We start from the raw sequence: 21,793 nt of genomic DNA on the forward strand, positions 1-21,793 counted from the left end.
CAAATGCCTGTACTGACACGAGGAGGAGGGCAGGGGACATCCCGTGACAGTGCTGACTCAAACCTTCTCTGAAAATATATTCTTACCTTGGTGTGACCCTGCAGACTAACTTCTGTACTTGACTGCAAGAAGAATTTGAAAGCAGAAGTGTGCTCTAAGACATGAAGGGAAACCGAAAATGTACAGCTCAGAAAGCATGCGAGTTCCGTATAAATGTCTCCATGACTATAAGACTACCACTTGGATCAAGCTATTTATATCAAAAAGGAAAGTCACACAAGGAGAGTAACATTCAACACCTTCAGAAATCAAATTAATACCTCACGAACAGGAAACTGTCTCTAGGTTAGTTATCAGCTGTTCCTGTCTCAGTCCTGCTGTCTTCTGTTTGCAACACTTCTTCCTAATTCAAAGCACGGTTATCTCTGATTTAATAAACAATATAAAAAATTTTGTAATTAAACAGAAGTCTCTGAATAATGTGCTTTAGTGAATCCTGCTTTATGCTTCTAAAAAGTTAGTTATCCCAGCTATCTATGCTATTCTACCCTGGCTAATTGCTCTTTTTTCAGCAGGACTACCAGATACGAACTTGTGACTACACCTCATGCACCACTGTCGTGGTTTAACCTCCGACAGCAGCTAGAACCATACAGCTGCTCACGCAGTTCTCTCCCTTCCCCTCAGAAGGGCAGGGAGAAGAGGAAGCAAAGGAGAGGAATGGGAAAGAAAAAAAACCCTCACAGACTGAGATAAAGACAGTTTAATAGAACAAAAACAGAAACGGAGAATACAATAATAATAATGACACAAGTCACTCTCACCACCTGGTGAATTGGTACTTCCCTGAGCAGTGATCACAGATTTCCCCGCCCCCCCGGGCAAACCCTCATTTATACACTGAGCATAACATCTATCGTACGGACCATTCCATTGGCCATTCTGTTGTTCTGCCCATGCTCCTTCTCAACTTCTATGGGAAGATGAAAAGACTCCTTGAAAAGTATGAACATTGCTTAGCAACAACTAAAACAACATGCATTATTGATATTCCTGTCACAACAATCATTAGAAAGAAAATTAACTTTTTCAGCTGAAACCAGGACAACCACACTCATTTAGAAGAAGCCAGAATCCTCCAGTAGTTTAAATGTCTTGAATTACACACCAACCCAGCTGAGGTGCAGATACACATCATGTTCTGCTGTCCATGTATATGACAATAGAATATAGTAGTGGACGGGTATCCCCTAGCACAGAAGTCGACTGCTGATGTCATAGTATCTTAAACTCCTGCAGGAAGGGCAACAGAACGGATTTGCCAGTGTTCAAAGACATTAAGCCGTCAGTGAACTAAACGGTGGTGGGAAGATACAATGCTTAGGAAGACGATCATGTGAACAGAAAGACAAGAGCACAGAATGAAGTAACACAAGAACAGAGTAGTGTCCCTACCAAAGTCCTATGGAAAATGAATGAAATGTATTAGATAAGCAGCAGTACAAAATGTATTCAAATAACAAGAGTTAGAGATGCTACTTGTTAACATGCTTCCCCAGTAACCTCCTAGTGATTTATTAGCCTTTGTGAAATTTAAGTATTCATAAGAGTAATCTTGCAGTTCCAAAGGTTTTCCAAATATTAGCCTTGCAAATGTAAATACCTGTCAAAATATTAAAGTTGTAGCTCAGCTATTCTTTAGCTACAACAAAAAGACTCTGGGTTTCAACCCTACTTCAACTAGTTCTGTGAAGGTGATTTGACTTTTTTTTCTGTTTGCATAAAAGTGAGTTTAAAGAGGAAAACAGAAACGAGCTAGAGAAAATAAACAGCTTACAAAGAAAGAGTAGGAAACCAGTTACCCTTGAGTAGACAGGCAAGCTTCCTGTTCATTACAATGAAAAAATGAAGGGTAGCAACTGCCTGACCTGTCTTTTGTTCAAATCTAAAACTAAAACATATGTAAGCAAAATGTGAAACATATGTTTTACATATTGGACTTTTGTCAGATTTTATAGATTTGTTCATTTGTCTCATATCATCCAGTCTTGCACGCATATGTAACAATATAATTCTAAGTACATGTAAGAATATTTGGCCTTTTTATAGACTAATCTTCCACACTGCCAACTCTTTCGATATTTGGTGTAATTTTTTTTCCCCCAAAATCCTCAGCTCTGAGACAAAGAGACTGCAACGGGAATCCCAACTCAAGGTTTTGGTTATCATTTTAAACGAAAACCTGCATGAGAGCGCTGGGAAACGCAAAACGCACTCTCCTAAAGGGCCAAATAAAAGAAACCCAAATCCTCGTGAATTTTACCCAAATGAATGACGGGGGGGGGGGCAGGGAGGCACCTAACTCCCAGGACTCGCTTCCTCCCGATTAACGCAGGTTTCCAAGGGGCCGCCTCGCCCGCTTCTGCTGGGGTTCAAGAAGCCGGGAGCCAGATCCCAGCCTCTGGGCGCCCCTGCCCAGCCGGAGAGGGCTCAGGGTTGCGGCCTCGGGACTGCGGTACGACAGGAGGTCGCTCCCTCATACCCCCTCCTCCGGTAACAGCGCGGGTAACCCCCTGCCCGACTTTTACTCCCGGGTGGCAGGAAGGTAACGGGCAACCACGGAGAGAGGGGCGGGCGGGGGAAGAAAGAAACGTGGTGGCCGCGGGGGAGAGGAGCGCGACGGTGGAGGAAGCTGCGAAGGGGGGGTGAAAAAGAGAAGGAGGAGGATACCGGCGAGGCGGGGCTGAGCCGCCCAGAGGGGCGGCGCGGCGGCTGCCGACAGGAGGCGGCCGCAGCCCGCCCCGGCCCAGCCCAGCCCAGCCCCCGCCGCAGCGCGCCGGCCCCGCCCCGCCCCGCCTACCCCCCCGCGCCTCCTCGGCAACGGCACCAACCGCCACCGCCCTTCTACAGGCCTCGCCCCCCCCCCCCCCCCTCCCCCCAGCTAGTAATGGCGGCAGAAGGTGTCCCCGTCTCCCTCCTCGCCCCCTTCCCTGCCGCCCCCGTTTTGCGTTGTGGGCTTTTTTTTAATGTTTATTTGCCAGCCCCCGCTGCCTGCGGAGACTCACCTTCCCGCAGCGAGGCGGCGCGCGCCGCGTCCAAAATGGCGGCCGACCCAGCTTCACCCCATCGCCTCCCCCCGCCCCATCGGCAGCTCGGGATTCCGCAGCCTCACTCTAGCCCGCGCGGCCGATCGCCGAATCACCGAGCTCTCCCCCCTCTTCCCCCCCCGCCCCGCTGCAGGGAGGACAAGCGTCGGGAAAGATTTCCCCTACTCCCACGCGCGCTCGCGCTCCGCCCGCTGGGCCCACCCGAAGGACGGAAAGGGGGGGGCAGGTGATAAGGAGTGACACCTCCCTTCCCCCACACCCCGTCGCAACGCACGGCCCGTCCGCCTCCCCCTTCCCCCAGTGGTTGCACCCGTGACATCATCATCATGGCAACAACAGCTGCAGCCCGCAGCCGGGGACCCGCCGTGTCCCTGCTGCCGCCGCGGGGGGACGGGCCCGCGCTCGCGCTGCCCCTCGTCAGGCGCCGCTCGCGGCCGGCCGCTCTCTGAGAGCCCCCGGACCGGGGCCGGAGGGTGGGGAGCGCGCCGCGCACGCGCCGGGAGGAGCGGCGCGGCGCGGGGCGGGAGAAGAGAGACGCCAGCGATAGACAGAGAAGGCGCGTGCAAGGGCGCGCGGAGCTGTGCGCGCGCTCGGCGGGGCGGGCGGGCGGGCGAGGAGAGGCAGGCGCGCGCTGGCGGGGGGGCGCTGCGCGCGCGCCCGCCCGCTCGCGCCCTCCCTCCCTCGCTCGCTGCGGCGGGGGGAGCCCGTGCGGGCTGGGCGCTCGCTCCCTCAGTGCGTGCCTCGGCGGCGGCGGACAACAATGTTCTCAGTGCGGATCGTGACTGCCGACTACTACATGGGCAGCCCGCTGCCCGGCCTGGACCCCTGCCAGTCGCACTTCCGAGAGGCCCCGACCAGGCGGGTGCCCGTCGTGAGAGTCTTCGGCGCCACCCCTGCAGGTAAGGGACCCCCGCCGCCAAAAGCCGCCGCTGTCGCCGACGCCGACCGGGCGGCGACGGCCCCGCTGCGGCGCGGGTCCTGCCGGCGCCGGCCCCCCCCCCTCAGCCCCCGCTCTCCCCGCGGCGGAGGCAGCGGCGGCTCTTGCTCTTTGTGGCTGGGTCGCGCCCCCCTCCCTCCCTCCCTCCCTCCCTCCCCACCCGTCGCTGCGGCGCGTCTCACCTGCCAGCGGCGGCTGCGAGGGAGCGCGCCGGGCCCAGCCGGCGCCGCGGGGCGGCGGCCGGCGAGGAGGGTACCTGCCCCCGGGTGTCCGCCGGCGGGGAGCCCAGCAGCCGCCGCGGGCGGAGGTGCCGTGCCGCGTCCCGCGGCGCACACCCCGCCCGACCGGGGGCCGCGGGGCCGGGCCGCAGGTGGAGGGCCCGGGGCCGCCGGGGCTTTGTGCGCGGCGCGGCCGGCCTGCCGGCCGCCCTGAGCCGGCGGCGGCAGCTGTGCAAACACCGGGGGCAGCCGCCCCGCTCCGCGCCCCCCTGCACCCCCGTTAAAGGGCAGGATAACGGCGTGTGGGCGCGGGGGGTGAAGGCGGCACCCCGGGAGGCGCGATTCTGCGGGGCGAGAGGGTTGAGTCTGCAAGGGGAAGCCTTTGAACGTAGGCACAAGTGAGACTTCTGCAGTTCTTACAAAGTGGGGGGGTTCGTGTTGGTTTTACGCCGGCGTGGTACAGATCGCGTACAACGATAGGCATTGGTGCTGCAGTGCAGAAGGGAACGTCCTAACCGCTGGCCACATGTTGCCCCCTGAGACTTCCTAATGTCACATCCCACTTCTTCGTTGCCTCTTCTCTCTGGGCTCCTGGTTACAGTCTCACCACATCTCAAGTGCATTTCTGACTGCCAGAACGGATTTCTAACAAAATTTAATATTTAGGAAAATGAATTTAATATTTATTGTAGTTTACCCACACATTAAATATTAAGTTGGGAAAAAAACCCAACCGTGTTCTTTGAGATGCTAGACATTGTTGCTTGTGATCCCTTTATACTTATGTTGTGTATTGCTGACCTTGGGAATTAAGGTATTTCTGCATATTTTATTGACTTACAAGTTGAAAATGAGGTATTGGTATGTACATTAAATATAAGGCAAGACAAAAAACATGTAATAAAAAAACAATAATGGTATCTTTCCATTCACGTAGTTGTTATAGTAGTGTGGATTTTTGGGGGTTTTGTTTTGTTGTTTTTTTTTTTTATTCAGAATTATCTATCTGTTCTCTGTTTAGGCACAGAGGGATGTGAGATATAAAAGCTGTTGTGATCTGATGCATCTACAGCTCCAAAATATTAAGTGGATGAGTGGGACTAATAGATACAATATTGAAATAGTGGGACGTATTTTATTGTAGTTCTGATTTTGCATACAAAGGAGATATTATGTAATAATATTTATGTAATGGCATGAGTAACTATTTCATTATGAAAAAATGTAGAGCCTGAGGTTGTCTGGCAGGTAGCAGGCTTTCTGTGCGTGCATGTGGTTAGCTCATTAAGGCTTATTTTCTTTTAAGAAAATGTTTAGGCTATGCCATATCATGAATGTGGCATCGTAAAGTAAACAGTGAAGCAGTTGAGTTGTCCAGCTATTAGGAACACAGTAGGAAATCCCTGGCTTCCCAAACCATAAACTTTAATATTAGTTTGCATAATAAAGGCGTTTCTAATTCGTCTTGGTTAGAGGAGACACTTCACTACAGTCTGCAAAGGAAGTGTGACTTGGCTATCTTGTATTTATTTCCCTGTTAAACTTTTTAATGGCTTTTTTTCCTTTCTATACCTTTAGCAATGTTTGCTAATAAGTTTCAAGAACTGCTTATTATATCTTGGTGTTATTTTTTTTCCTTTTTAAAGGAGACAAATGTAGTTTTGTCTCTTTTCAGAGGTGCTGGACCTAAGCAGTCAGAAGTAATGTATGTGACTTCAGAGAGAGGGCTATCCAGTCATTTACTTGAGAGTTGAAATATGAAATTAAGTAAAATCACTTACATCTACACTGACGTTTTCTTTGAGGAAAAAGAAATCGTAAAAACAGCTTCTAATATAGTGTGTAAGACAATGGGGTGTACTTGCTGTTTGGCTTACAGGCAGTGTGATACTTGTCTTTACTTGAGTTGGTCTGGATAAGAATAACCCTTTCTCATTGGGTTTAACATGTATGTCTTGCCTGCAGGAAAGGTGCTCAGTTGCCATGCTGCCTACATGACAGCAAACCCCTATGTCTGTATAGGCTGCTTCACCTCTGGCATGATTAGCTCGGCACGAATCTTAGTGTGTTTAAGGCTGTGTCTTCATGCTGTGCAGCTAATTGGGAGTCAGCTTCAGAACAGTCTTCAAATTCCACCTGCTGAGTGAAGGGGGATTGATTGGTATGTGGAAGTGGCTCATGCAGATGTTCAGAAAGTCAGACGTCTAGCAGCACTCTATCTTGTGTCTATCAGCTATGGACGTTGGTTCTGAAGGCACCTACCTATTCTTTCTGCATCTTTTTCTGGAGGTATTGTGCTCAGTGAGGTATATGAATGACAAGGATTGCCAGCGTTCTTATCTTTGCGGACTTCTATGTAATTCTGTACTTGACAATTGGTTTGTAAAGGTTTGCTGGTACGATCTATAAAATTAAAGTGGTTTGTGGTATGGTGGTTGGGGGAGGTAAAAACCAGACTTTCAATTAAAAATAATGGAAGGATGAACTTCTAGAATGGACTGTGTTGGCAATAACGTTTGTCAACTTCTTTAGGTCTTTTGAAGAAGAAACCTCATTGTATTTGACAAGACTATGCAAGTCATCTCTGCCCTACATCTTTGTGTAATAAGAGCTTGAAAGGCAAGGAATCAAAATTTTGTTTAAGCCCAAAGATCCACCTACTATTTTCTATTGTTCTGTGAAATACAGAGTAAAATTCTGACTACAATAGCAAAAGGTGAAGTGAAGCGTTACTGGAGTATATATTTGAATGTGCCTTAGCTGGTTGGGCCATTTCATTCAGTTTGGTGGTTGTAGCAGACTGGCGTGTCTGTTGACATAATAAGTTGGACAAAAGTATAATTTCAGAAACGCTACAACACTGCCATGGTGTTAGTACAATGAAAGCAGCATTAAATTCATGCTTTGTTGTATAAGAATGTAGATACTAGTTGATATAGTAGTCTTTGTATCTCTAAGGGAGTCTTGTAATATTGCTGCTTATATTTAAAAACAATAGATTTTAATTTACTAGGTAATGCTCAGCTATGAAACAAAATTTCATTATCTTCTCAGGCAGTATTTCTTTTCTACTAGCTAGCAATTTCTGCAAAAGCTTTTTATAAAAACAAAACAAAAAAAACCTTTGAGGAATTGCAGTTGTTTATGAGAGTGAAATCATAATGAAAATTGAATTTTCTGTTTACATATGGTCTTTTGTTTAATTAATAATTCTTGAGTTGTTATTCTTGCTGCTAAGTTGAGGTGGATGGAGGTATGAAAGTGTTGATTTATTTCCTACTAGCTTTTGTCCGTTTCAAGCTCTTGTAGTCTTTCCTCAAGATTTCACTGACCGCTTCAAAATAAGCATATGAATGCTCTGTTGAGTGTTTCTGTCAGGTGCTTATTCAACTACAGGAAGACAGAACCAAACTGTAAATCCATCCATAAAGAAATCAGGGTGAGACTAGATGTCATGTTAGGAGAGACATTAACAAACAAGCTAAGGCTGCTAAATTGTCGCTTCACTTGACAAGACTGAGTGCAAGTAGCTGAGGATACTAATTGCAAACTGCATACAAGATACCTGCTGGTGTATGATAATCAGTATTGTCAAACAAATAGTTGAAATATTTTAAAAAATCAGAATTCTGATTTGGGCATGATTTGAGGCTGATATACATGATAAATTTTACAGAAATAGGTACAGATTTTAAAATTGCTTTTGAAGGGTGTTAGGCTGAGAAATGTGTGTTCAATTGACAGGAGGACCTTTGGAGAAGGCAGATTAGGAATTTACCTAAGAAGCAGCAATGTGTAATTTGAGGAACGATGTAACTCCGCTGTCTGCAACTGCCACTCTATATAGTTGTGTCTTTTTGAAGGGTTTTGTATTTTACATTATGAAATCACGAAATCACTGATCCAAGAATGAATATTACTTCAGGACAGTACAAAAACTCAGGCAAAGAGGAGGATGTTTTTAAGTTACTCTTGCATGCTTTTGATGCCAAGTTTTTCTGAGGCTGGGTGTAGAGTAGGGATTTACAGTCAGCAAAATCTGAATGCATTTCAGGTAGATATCTAAGTTTGGTGGCTTTGCTGCTCCTTGGTTTTCTGAGGCGGGGGGAAAAGCAGAGGCAAATGCTCCAGCTCAAATCTGGCTCCCTTCCAGCTGCAGTAGCTCTGGTATGACTCAGTGAGGGGGCCTGCTTATCTTCTTTCTTCTTTTCTTTCCTCTCCTTTCTCCCTTCACTGACCTGGCTAGGCTCTGTATCTGATCCCATCCCAGTGTCTTTCTCTCTTCCGTTGCTGCTCACTTCAGGAGGAATGAACTCATTGCAGGAACTTGCTGCTTTCTACACTCAGCTCATGACTAACTTTTTTCTCACATCATTTTCACTACCATTTCAGACACTGTGTCCTGCAATGATAATTCCCTGTAGCTTCCTTGGTTCATTATCCCAGTGTTCACAGCTGTGCATCGTTCCAGTTGCCACTACTTCCCATATTCCATTTCTCAGAAGTGGGCACTTCTTAACAGTCTTCCAGTCCCTTCTGTGGCTTCATGGTGAGGGTATGAGGATGTAAAATACAGCCATTGTGTTGAGGCTTATGTCTCTGCCTTGCCTTTTCATATCCTCTCCCAAAATGTACCAGCACATGACTCTCATAGGGGGTTATTCTGTGGACTGCAGTATGGCCTAGAAGATTTTCAGTATCGTACGGTGTAGTCCCGCTTCCAGCATACTGTTTCTGCATCTTGCACTGGCAGGTTTCTCATGCTTCTGAAGAGCTTTTTGAAAAATAGCCTCATGTCCATTTGTTTTTCTTTTCTCCAGAGGTTTATACCTTCTGTGAGATGTGAACGGGGCTGGAGTAGGAATGAGGAATTTGAGATAATGTATTTATTCTGAGATTGTTTACAATGTTTGAGTTTTGTCAATGATGTGATCGGACTCATTAACCTGTAGCTTCCCTGGTCCTTAAAAGGATGTGTTTTCTAGTGTGTTGTGGGGTTTTTTTTATGTGGTTTGTTTTGGTATTGCTTTTTTTTAAGAACCTTCTCCTGTTTTTGAGACGTTTGTTACATACTTTGTATAGATTGCCTGCTGAGTTGTTTGAGCAATGAGAGGCTGTCTGGATAAACTGTGAGACTCTGCTGTGTTGGCATGAAACTTGTTAAGTAGCAAATTTAGTACCCGTGCGTATATGGCTTGCTTTAATACTGTTTCTTAAATAAGCCTTAAAATACTGTGACAAAGTCGATGTTCTAACCAGAATCCAGATACTGGTTTCTTAACCATTCTTCTGTTTGCTACTGTAGAGTACCTCTTCGTCAAAATCACTGAATTTATTTGTGCTTTTGTAATTCAATCAAAAAAACCCCATGTATAACTGAGACTATGTGCTTAGAACTCCATCAGCTGCAGACTTCAAAGTGTTTCACAAAGTAGCTGCGTCTATATTGGGTCTAATGTATAACTTGGGAATGAATTTTGTGATCAGTGCCCCTGGAAGTAGACTTAACGGCTTATCTATCTCAGCTACAACTTCCAGTTCTGTTATATACTTCTTAAGGGTGCTTTTTGGCTCCTTGGTGAAATATCTTCTTTTTCAGTGTGTAAAATGAACCTCCTCAAAATAACACACTAGCCTGAAAATAGTTGTCTCTCTTATTTTTACCAGAGTAGCACATGCATAAGCACAACTGAGGTTGGCAGGATTAGACAATGTGTAAACACTCAGTGATAAGCAGCTCCTGTTTAGTAATTTTTGCAGTCTGAGTAGACAAGATAAATCTCTGGAAGAAGGAAACAGGTGTGATAATACCATGCTATCTGTTTCTTCTCAGTCTCTTGTTTCAGAGTTCCAGTATTGATCATTTAATACCCTGTTCTGCTAACTGTTGTCATTACCCTGTTTTTGTCCTTTACCCTTGATTGACCTCTGCGTGTGCACTGGGCCTCTGAGAAGGATGATGATGTCAATGAAAATGCAACCATTCAGAAAGAGGCAGCATGAACACTTACACTAAAAGATTTACAGTGGGTGTTCAGTCTCACCGATGAAGCAGCTGAAATCTTTCAGAATGATTGGACAGGGTCACTGGAGATTCAGTCTCATGGTAAGGGAGATCTGCTGATAAAAAATCTCAGGACAATTAGCAGTCAACTTTTTTCTTTTTTCTTTTTTTAATTAAGCATTCTGTATCTCCAGCTATTGCAAAGTCATCTTCTGAAAAGCCAGCATCTCATCCTCCTCATCTGTCATCTTTGGATGTTGAATTGGCAACTGATGAACTTGCTGCTGCTTCTCTGTCTGCCATGTCATGTGTACCGTCCCTGTGTGTTCCAATTGTGCGTGTTTTTTGAGTTCCTGTATGTCTCCTCTATATTGCATTTACTCTTTGGGGAAAAATTGTTTCACTGTCTATTGAATTGCTATCTCACATTTCAGGAACATGTTCTTGACAGACAGCAAGGCATACCCGTGTAAAGAAAAGAATGGATTTGCTTAGGGTCCCACATCAAATCAACGGCAGAACTGATAGTACAATGGAGAAGCTACTGTCTATAAGCAGTGTTATTTCTGTGCTACTACCCAGCCCTATAATAAATTAATGTAAACAATAAAATAATGTCCTTTTATATATCGACCAAAGCTATAGTTCTGGTAACAAGTATACCATTAAGGCCTGGGCTTGATTAACAAGTCTGGGGCTGGTTGCAAAGATCTGCTGTGAAGACTGTATAGTGAGGCTGTAATTGCACTGTTATTCATGATCCTTGTATGTATTCTGGTGAAACCAATAATTTTGAGGAATGCAGTGGAATAATCAAGTATATGAGCTTGCAAACAGGCAGTATGTTTCTGCCTGTGATACAGTTACTTTAAGACTGAGGTCAGAGCCCAAAGTACGCAAGAATCTAAACAAATACCAGAAAAGTTTGTACTAGATACAGTGACTATCTGAAATGCCAGTGTTTGCATAGACTTCATTTGTGCATGTTTGTTAAGGCTCTTTTCTTTCAAGAGCTGCTTTTTATTATAGAGAAGTTATAAGATGTATAGAAGTTTGTGGGTTTTTTGGCAGGGCATTTAAATAAAACTTTACACTTGCTGGTAGGGGCGGGACATATGGCTTATTAGGGAACCATTTGATGTCTGTATGCTCCAGCCTTTCTGTGATCAGCACGCAGACAGCCATTTTGGGTAACTTCTTCCCCCACTCATATATATATGCAGTCCTTCATGTTGACTGCATGTTTATGAGTTCATGTTATGTGACCTTAGTGTATGTGTGCTTGACTTCTCAGGTTGTGAAATCATTGTCCTTGGAGTTATTCAAAAGCTGTCTGGATGTAGTCCTGGGCAGCTGGCTCTAGGTGGCCCTGCTTGAACAGGGAGTTTGGACCAGGTGACCTCCAGAGGTCTCTTCCAATCTCAGCCATTCTGTGATTACTGAGATTACTCAGCAGTGAGTATCCAGGTGCTCTGTACAGCCTGTTTGTGTGTCCAGGTAATCACAGTTGCATCTAAATGATGTGGAAAGGTTGCCAGGAAGCTGTCTTTAAGTTGATTACCCTGCAGCTGTAAGTTACTGGAAGGTTTTGGCGGTGCTAGTGAAAACTGATTTATATTTGGGAAGAGGAAGAAAGAATATTCACTACAGAGACCATTGCTAGGTTGGGTTTGTCCCTCAGTGACAGGTTCTTTTCCTAAAAATTACAGAGAAAGTAGGAGCAGCTGCTGCTTATTTACATTCATTTGTGCCTCTGTACTGTTTGCCGACTAAACCAGTGTTTACTACAGCAAGGCTGTATGTCCTATTTTAGGCGCAATATCAACATGCGGTACTCAGTGCGAATATTGAAAGGGCTGTGGAATGTTGCACCTAATCCATAATACTTGGCAGGACTCCTCAGGGGAGGTTTACAATACAAGTTTTCTGAGTTTTGTATAATGAGATGTATAATGAGTCTTTCATTTTGTGTTTGAAACTACCTAGGTGGGTTTCTGTATAGCAGAAATCTTATTAAGCAGTGGGAATTGGAAACTGATTCAGCCTTCAATTCTGCAGGTACAGCCTTCAGATCAGTAATGAACATATTTTTATTGCTGCCACCCCTATTATATTTATTATCCAGATGAAGAGGTTATTTTCTGGAGATCTCAATATAGCAGCTTTTATATTTCCTTTTTTAAAAGTTACCTATTTAACCTAGCTAAAATGCTATGAAAATTTCATTGCAGATGAATCTTCTTTCATGTTCTTGTATGTGTTTATTGACAGGCTGAGAGAGTTGGGGTTGTTCAGCCTGGAGAAGAGAAGGCTCCAAGGAGACCTTATAGCGGCCTACCAGTACCTAAAGGAGGCCTACAGGAAAGATGGGGAGGGACTCTTTATCAGGGAGCGTAATGATAGGACATGGGGTAAGGGCCTCAAACTGAAAGAGGGTAGATTTAGTTTGGATATCAGGAAGAAATTCTTTACTGTAAGGGTGGTGAGGCACTGGAACAGGTTGCCCAGAGAAGTTGTGGATGCCCCATCCCTGGAAGTGTTCAAGGACAGGCTGGGTGGGGCTTTGAGCAGCCTGGTCTAGTGGGAGGTGTCCCTGCCCATGTCAGGGGAGGTGGAACAAGATGATCTTTAAGGTCCCTTCCAACCCAAACCATTCTGTGATTCTGTTATCCATTGACCATTAAGCAGATGGTTTTGTGGCATTCACATTTGTAAGCAGTGAAACCTATTGTACTGTCTGTAGGAAATTATAAGAGATTCCAGGCAGTTTCTTACTTTGATGTAAAATGAATCTATTTTTATAAATGCTTGGTATCACATATTTTAATTTTTGAGCTGTTTGAATTAGCTTTGTAGAACCGAGACTTAACCTTCTTTACTGTTAGACCTAAATAGTAATGGTAAAAATAACCCAGTTCTGCTGTGAGTGTTATCTGTTTGTCTGTTTCCTAAAACAGAAGCATGTTTTTACCCTCAGGTTAACGTTGAGGTTGGAAGGGACCTCTAGAGATTGTCTAGTTAGGCCAAGCACCTGCTCAGAGCAGGGTCACCTAGACCAGCTCCAAGGATGGAAATGCCACAACCTTTCTGGGTAAGTTCCAGAGTTTGACCACCATCACAGTAGAACAAAACAAACAACAGGAGGTAAAAAAACCAAACAAACCCACCCAAAACTTTTTTTAAGTTTCTTGTGTTTCAGTTTGTGCCCATTGCCTGTTGTCCATTCACTGGGCACCACTGAGGAGAGTCAGACTCACTCTTCTTTTCTGTTTCGTATCAGGTATTTATACACATTGATAAGATCCTCCCCCACCCTCCCAGTCCTCCTCTTCTTGAGGCTACAAAATCCTGGCTCACATGGCCTTAAATCATCTTCATGGCCTGGCTCCAGTATGTCCATGTCTGTCTGGGGAACCCAGACTTGGACCCAGCACTCCAGATGATTCTCACCAGTGCTGAGTAGAGGGGAAGGGTCACGCCCCTCAACATGCTGGTGGTGTTCTTCCTAATGCAGCTCAGGACACTGTTGGCTGCCTTTGTGGCTGAGGCACATTCCTGGCTCGTGTTCATCCAGGACCCCTGGGTCCTTTTCTGCAAAGCTGCTTTCCAGACAGTGCCTCCAGCCCATAGTGATGTATGGAGTTATTCCTTCCCAGGTGAAGACTTTGCATTTTCCCTTGTAGGGCTTCATGAGATTCCTCTCTGCCCATTTCTCCAGTCTGTCAAGGTCCTGCTGAATGTCAGCACACCGTCTGGTGTATAAGGCACTCCTCCAAATCTTATAATCTGCAAACTTGCTGAGGGTGCACCTGTTCAATGTCCAGGTCATTAATGAAGATGTTAAACAATATTGGCCTCAGTATTGACCTCTAGACTACAACGCAAATGACTGGCCTCCATGTTCCATTATTGCAAGGCTGCTTCTCTTCACTTAAATTTCATTTCTCTCCCCCATGCCAAATCTGTTTTAGAGCTCTCCAGTGTGTGTTTTGCTGTTACTTCCTTTTTTTTAAGACACCATCCTCTGAGGTGAAAGTATATGCACTTAATTTAATTTCTGATTACAGCATGGTTTGTTTTGTAGCGTTTATAAAACTTGTATGTAGATCTCTTGGGTAGGGTATGACTATGTAAAAGTAATAAATCTTGGGTCTGTGTTTTCTGGTTTTTTGATGGTATGTTTTACCTGAACAGAAAACATAGGAATGATGTAAAATAACTGAATATAGGTCATCATTTGACTTAAAAGGTGTTCTGTATCAGAAATACAGTTCTAAATTGTCCCATGTTTTTCTTACTTCAGTAAAGTGACATATGTTGTGCATAAAGTAATTCAACTTGCCATGGTAATTCAGGTCATTCTTTATTATGTTTTTTTTATGTACAGTTCTTAAGGAATTTATGCATTCATGTGTACGTTTGTAAACTGGCAGTTGCCTCGCAGAGATTAATTTAGTATCTTTACAGTCTAGATTCCTGTTTTGAGTCTGATGCATTAAAAGAAAAAGAAAAAACAAAAACAAACCCAAAAAACCCAAAACAAAACAACCCCAAATCCACCACCAAACCTTAGGATAGATAGGAAAAAAGGAATGAAGTTCTGCTAAGCATTTACAGATTGTGCCAGCATGTCAGGTTTTGGTGAGCTTGTGTTCTTATGCCAGCAGTTGGAAACCTAATCAAGGAAATAAATAGTCATTTTTAACCACTGCTATATTAAAGATGAAAGACTTAAGAACAGAAACCAGTTGTTTCAGGCGATGTGTAGATAATGGTGGATAGTCCTCACTCCAAAAAAATTATGTTCTGTATAAATGGAACGTTAAAAGGTGTAGAAAGAGTGATATGTTATGAAAACAGATGGCATGGCAATATTGTTAGTCATTATTTTGAAGTGGAATTTTGTAGGAGGAATTGCCTGAATGGAAAAACAGGAGGAGGAGAGGATGTGTTGAAAGGAAGGCTGGGAACGGAAAGGAATATGTGGAGCATGTGAGGTGAGCTGGGGGGAGGCGGGTTAGAGGAAGGAGAGGGCTGAGAGCCAGGACTGTGGAAAATATTGACGTTGGAGTTGCAACAACAGGGACCAGTTATCTGAGACAGCTCCCTTTTGGTTTCACTTGCCTTGGCTCATGGGGCTGATTCATCCCCTGGAATTTCTTATCTGCAGACTTGTGGCTGGAAGTAGATGAGGTGTTACTTGAGGTTTATTGCTCTGTGTAGTGGGAGAAGAGAGAAAGAAAACAAAGTCTGTCCCCCCTGACTGAGAACTGTCCAAGAGGTGTAGAACATAGCAGAGAACTACAATATTCTCAGGAGCACTGTGCAGTTTGTGAGCATGTTTTGTGTTGTCTGCTTTCATGACAATTTTTATTATTATTTTTAAGTTAAGGGATGTGAAAATGTAAATTAAAAAAAAAATCTAAATATCTGGTGTTCATCTCCCCAGTATATCAGTATAAATTAACTAAAACCAGCCAGACTTCCAGCCTGACTCTGCAGTGTGATGCATGCACAAGAAAATACATCTTTTACTGGCGGAGAAAGATAGGTGGGCCTGCATAATGTAGGTGCATATGTGGCAGATTTAAAATACAGAACAAAAAACAAAGAGTGAGAAACAGGTCACTTGTTCAACTGTTCATATCTTCTTTAGTGTAAATGGGCTTTCTGTAGCCTGTTCGTATGTCGTGCTCTTCAGTTGCTTCCATAAAAATCTTGTTCTGTGTAAGCTTGATTTGCTGAAAGAAAACCCTAGCACATCTTATTCTTTGCAAGTTAGTCTTTGGTTTTTCAGAATGTCATTCTCTTATGGAAACCACTATCAGTAAAGTGTTTTAATTTTATTAATGAAATAGCTTCTGTAGCCATCTGACTCACAGTAAACCACTTAATTTCACTGAATGTTTCAATTCTATAATTTTTAAAGGATGAGTGATTGCATTTTTTACTTGTAGAACCCTCATGACCAGGGACTTGTTATTTTGATAGCGGAACATTGATGGTGAGAGGCTGAAGCTTATGCATTTGACAATAAAGTTGTGGAGATAAAATGGTGATGGAAAAATAACAATAGATCAGAGTGGAATTGGCCAGAGAACCTTAGTAAGAGGTTGGTTTAGGAGAAAATCTGGTGACTAAGATTGCAGTGTAATGCTTTTATTATCTGAAGATATATAATTTGATATACAAGGGTCGGGAGAAGCACAAGTAATGTTTAAAACTGAGTAGTACAAAACTTTGGCTGTTTTTACAGCTGCTCTGCAGCAGCCATCAGTTGAAACTTAAAGTTTGATCATACAGTTGAATCTCTGCATATGCCTCCAAGATAGATTGATGAGTTTTCAAATCCAGTAGCTTCCATTTTTTTTCTCCTGTATTTAGTTATTGATTTTAAATGTTTTATGGTGTGCAGTATGGAACAGGAGATTCTTAGTCCAAGAGTTTGATGCAGTAACCATCACTTTGCATAAACGTTGCTTTCTGAAGCCATCTGATTTTATTTGGTTTGTGTTTGGACATATGCACAGTGTGGTTATTTGTTAATGCATTTTACACTAGGAAGTCGCTTAGAATTGTGGGGAAGGAGGAAGAGAAGGGGAAAGCCTGATGCAATATATTTGCTGAGCTGAGGAGGCTTTCAGGGGGAGTTTTGTTTTGTTTGGTCTTTTTAGTGGAGGTAGACTCAGTCTGCTGTCCTCAAATAATTGGGTTCTTTGTTAAAACAGTGTAACTGAGGTTTCAACTGTTGTAGAGCTGAAAATAACTTATTTTTTCAGAGTATTTTGTGAGCTGCTTATTGATGCTGTAATGGGTAACTAAAGAAGGGTAGATAATTTTCTACCAGGTGTGTGTTCTGAAATATTGCACATACTGAAGCTCTGCAGAAGAATTCTGCTGTTTCAGTTCATCAAAACAGTAAAGCAGGATACTGCTAGTGCTAGAGATAGTATATTCATGTGAGGATTACAGGAAGAGACATACATGAAGAGAAAAAGAGTAAAAAATAAAACTTGGGGAATTAGAAGTCCGTTCCATCTGCATTCATGAAGTAGCACCAACTCTTTTCCTTCCAAACGTTATTAAAATGATTTCTTAATTTCTTCAAATATGTAGTGATCTGTTACAGATACCAGCTGTTCCTTTGTGTAACTAGGTGTGATGGAGTTAGATATACTCTGCTATTCTGAATGTAAGCCTGGCTCTTCAATATCTGTAAATTGCATACCCAGAACCATAGTCTTTTTGCCAGAATAGAACCTAGTATAGCTGTTACAAATCTCGTGACAAAGTTTTCAACAAAATTTCGGAAGTTTAAAATTTAATGTAACTGATTTTTCACCTTTTTTTTTTTGCAATTAAGTCATAATTGGAAAATTCAGCAACTGTTGTATTGATGTCCTTTTTTTCCTTATAGTTCTTAGGACAGGAGAGGAGGAATATGTGATGGGGAGAACTATATCTTTGGCTCTGTCAATACCAGACTGATTAGGTATGAGTGCAGTCTCTTGTGGTTATACTTTGAAGTATATGTTTCATTTGTTGATGTGGATTTGTAAGGGAAAATTAAAATGCTTAGGAAAATATTGTTAAAAAATCAGTTTAAAGAGGAAACTTGTAATTAAGGGTCATTCCTTTGGTATAGATGACACTAGTAAACGTGGGTTCTGGTTTTTTTTTGGGGGGGGGGGGGTGATTTTCTAAATATTCTTAAAAATCAGTTATTGTCACTGGTACCAGCCAAAATTTCTTAGCATCGCTTTATTACTTCTTGTGTAGATTTTTCTATGAAACTTACAATGATGGATGTCACGATCTGGTTGTCATAGTAGTAGTGAACTAGACCTTAAGTGTAACTTCACAAATTCTTTCCAGTGTTCCAAGTACGGAATAAACCATGAAATCCTAGTTGTGATTACTGTTAGAATACTAGTCAATTATTTTTAAAAGTACGATTTTTCTTTCCTCCTTGTAGTGCTTGTATTCTCTCCATTTTAGAAGAAATGTCTACTACATGGAACTACATGTAGTTCCATATAATGTCTTAAAAAATCACTTTATGAAAGAAAACAAGATTACATATTCCAAAGTGCAGCAGCTGTTTTACAGCATCTAATTACAATGATTGTTTTTTCCAAAGCACTGTGTTTTAAGCACTCTTGAACTTGAATATTTAATGTATTGTGATCATTAATACATAATATAAAGGAAGTATATTCTCTGATATTGTTTGCAAGCTAGGATCAGAATTGAAAAGAAAGAATATGAGGGTTTTTGTATGTAAGGAAGCAGTCCTTTTTCTAACCTGTTGGGTTTTTTCTATTTTTAATTAGTTTTCAGTTGACCAACAGAATTCATCACCGTGATACATTACATATTTTACAAGGAGAAAAGTGCTTTTTCGTCAACCGATGTTCTAGTAGCTGCCAGCATTTAGAACAAGGAAATCTCAAAGTTGATATTGGAGGCTAGCCATGTAAAAGGATGTGGCGCCAACTGCATGAAGTGGTGTTTTTCTGGCAGATAGCTTTTGTGTACACTCATCCCTAACTCAGAACTAAACCTGATCTGAGATAGTTTCTGCTTTTGTGAGTTAGTTGAAGTTTAGCTCTGGATTCATGAAGCACAGGTTGCATGTCTAGCAAAAATTGTTGCTGTTTGACAGTTTTTGTAGTTGCACAGTGAGATCAAGAGCTCTCCTTCAGGAACTTCAGTCACATTTTAACATAAGCTCTGTTGCAACTGGACATCATTGTCTTTCATTGCCAAGCTGTATGTTGAAGTATTTAGCTTTAAAAATCATCTCTCATGAGGCTTAGTGGTATTTCTATGTAGGCCCAATCATAGACAAAAGGCTTTACTCCAAAGAGGGTTTGTAATGGTTGGAATTGTTGTTTTGTATTAGAATTTGCTCAAGCAGTCAAAAAAATCTATTTAAAAAAAATAAATAAAATCAGACATTTTCTCCTGTTAGTAAAGAATGTGATGAAAATGGAGTGATCTTTACCAAAATTGGAAATAAACTGATAAGAAAGGGAATGGTGAATGCAATTAAAACTCATAATTTCCATTAAGTGAAAGATGAAAAAAGTAAGAAATGCAGTAGAAGATTATGATTATAATTAATATTTATTTAGAAATGGGTTGTAGTCTTTCCAGTGGGGAGACGAATACTTGTTCTGTAATTGTCTGTTAACAGAGATCTTGATCCCTAACTATTGAACAGTAGCAGCCACAATAACAGGATTAATGTGTCAAAAATGTCACGTTCAAAGATTTTTCGTTAACTTGCCATTGTTGTAGGAAATCATGTATTAGATTTTTTTTTTTAAGACAGTTTCTTAATATTTGAACTATTATTAAGAACTGTCCCTTGAAATTTTCAGTTGGGTGCAAGGAAGTTTGTCAGTAGATGATCTGGCTAATGTGGTTCCATAGCATCAAGACTTGATCTTCCAAAGTATATAATATTCACAATTCCTATAAAATCAATGTATTTCTGGCTACCTCTAGGAATTCCACCCTTACAGACAGTTTTTTATAGAAATGTGCTACAACTGTTTTTATCTAGAAACAATAATTGTAGTCCTGTGTTTTTTCTAATGCGTAATTATCAAGGGTGTTAGTTATGTGTAGGAGAGAATAAGCAGAACCCACAGTTTCATTTCTTATTTGCGTATGGGGTTAAGTTTTTAGTTCTTTATGACCGTAATTTTTAAATGATTGCTATTTTTCATGCAGTCATAACTTAAGGTTTTTGTCTCCCCCACAACGTCCCAGTTCATGTCCAAACCAGAATTTTATACATCAAGACCTGAAAACCTGATAATAGTAAGATAAATCAAAAGATTTGCCATATTGAATCACTGTCCTTTTAAGCAATATCTCTGTTGTTTGGTCATTACTTTGTACTTTTACTAATTAGAGTTACTTTAAATTGGATTAAATTCTTGTAAGAGAATAATTCATTCAAGTTGGCCTTGCAAGGTTATGTTTAGATTGAAAGCTGAGAATCATGTGCAGAACCTTTGCAGAGACATTTGACTTTTCTTTCTTTTAATTCTATTCCTGCAAAGATTTTTTTTTCTGAGTGTTTATCACATGACTGCATTTCTGTCTGAATGCCATGTATGCAGTTAGTGAATGATTTTGTGCTTTAAAATACTTAAGTAATTCTTAATTTGGTATTATAGGTGTAGCATCAAGACTGAGGGATTGAATGAGTTGTACAGGGTCATGAGGGGTTTAAAGTGGGATTCATCTTCCTTTTGTTGCCTTTAGATGTCTTAATCACAAGACCATCATTTAAGATAATGATATGCACCAGTGCATCTAAGAATTCCTCACAAGATATGTGCCTTTATGCCGTAATATTCTGTGTGGATTTGTACAGCTAAACTAATAAGCAATAGACTGGAAACAGACATTGTACAATATTTATTTGAAAAATCGTAAAACAAAAGGTGTTGTTAAAAGGTTATATTTTGAGGGGAACTAAAGATGGCTGTGTTCATCAATTTCATCTTGTTTCATTAAATTTTATGCTTTTTTCATCACATTAAGAAAGATTTTGAGTATTCTGTACTGATAAATGATTTCGAAGACTCACAGCATAGCATTTTGTTTTCTGAAGATTAAAGTTTTGGCTGTGCTGTGTCTTCTAATGTTTTTGAACCATATTCAAATACAAGCCTGCATGTGTGCTAGTGCACTTCCACTTTCTGAAAGAATCCTTTGAAGGATAGTCCCTGACATAGTTTGGCTCATACAGTTCCTTTCTTTAAAAAAAAAAAAAAAATAAAAATCCTGGACAGGAAAACTTGGCAGACAGTCAGTCCTATTGGAAAATAATAAACACGCCTCTGCCAGAAAGTGTTTGAATTTGTTACAGTCATCTGGTCTGGACTAGTAGCTGCTTAGAGATCTATGAATAGCAACAGTGGAGGCAGAGGAGCAATTTTTCTACAGGCGTAGGGTTGAAATGATTCTTATTTGGAAGTCTGCCTTTGTCATCAAAGAGTTAGAAATATAGGGTTTTTTCTCTTAATATTTTTTAATAAATTAATAATATGTTGCAATAAACAAAATTTAAAATTTGCTGGGGCAGTCATTTTAGAACAGGACAGTGCAGAAACACCCTGGTGAAACTGATGAATGATTTTCTGACCAAAGCCAAGACACAAAATAAATAGCCTTACCTATGTTTTTAGGTCTCAAGGTCATTTGGTGGTTTTGATGGCAATTCTTTTCTGCTTTTCCTAGAAATAAAGGAATTCTGTGTCTCTTAAAGGGCTAGAGCCCTAGAGGTTGAATAGTCAGCTTCTCTTTAGAGTTGCACAAGACTTACTATTACTTTTTCTCAATATGAGGTTTTCAGGTTGTTTCCCAGTCCACAGCCATCACGATTAATACTATGATGTTGTGGTCATCTGTGTGAGAATTTCCTCTAGTGTGTGTTTTGTTCCCGATGCACTTTGTATTTATTTTACTGTTGATATGTTCAAATTAATTGACTAGGATTTGAAAT

General features: G+C 41.9%; 1 protein-coding gene and 1 long non-coding RNA gene across 4 annotated transcripts in view; one reads left to right on the forward strand and one right to left on the reverse strand.

Moving 5' to 3' along the window:
* The window catches only part of LOC141741072 (uncharacterized), a 38,903-nt gene extending 35,621 nt beyond the window's left edge, over positions 1-3,282 (reverse strand). Inside the window, exon 1 of one of the 2 annotated variants that reach the window (XR_012586254.1) lies at positions 3,066-3,282. This is a non-coding gene — a long non-coding RNA (uncharacterized LOC141741072). The remainder of the gene's footprint in view (positions 1-3,065) is intronic. The other variant, XR_012586255.1, reaches the window with a different exon arrangement.
* Positions 3,283-3,658: 376 nt separating this feature from the next.
* Positions 3,659-21,793, forward strand: part of REV3L (REV3 like, DNA directed polymerase zeta catalytic subunit) — a 123,479-nt gene continuing 105,344 nt past the window's right edge. Inside the window, exon 1 of one of the 2 annotated variants that reach the window (XM_074580932.1) lies at positions 3,659-4,006. In XM_074580932.1, the coding sequence (XP_074437033.1) occupies positions 3,868-4,006 (139 nt within the window). In that variant the 5' untranslated portion in view covers positions 3,659-3,867. The remainder of the gene's footprint in view (positions 4,007-21,793) is intronic. The other variant, XM_074580931.1, reaches the window with a different exon arrangement.

The sequence above is a fragment of the Larus michahellis genome, chromosome 3, assembly GCF_964199755.1.
Source record: "Larus michahellis chromosome 3, bLarMic1.1, whole genome shotgun sequence".
Taxonomy (NCBI): domain Eukaryota; kingdom Metazoa; phylum Chordata; class Aves; order Charadriiformes; family Laridae; genus Larus; species Larus michahellis.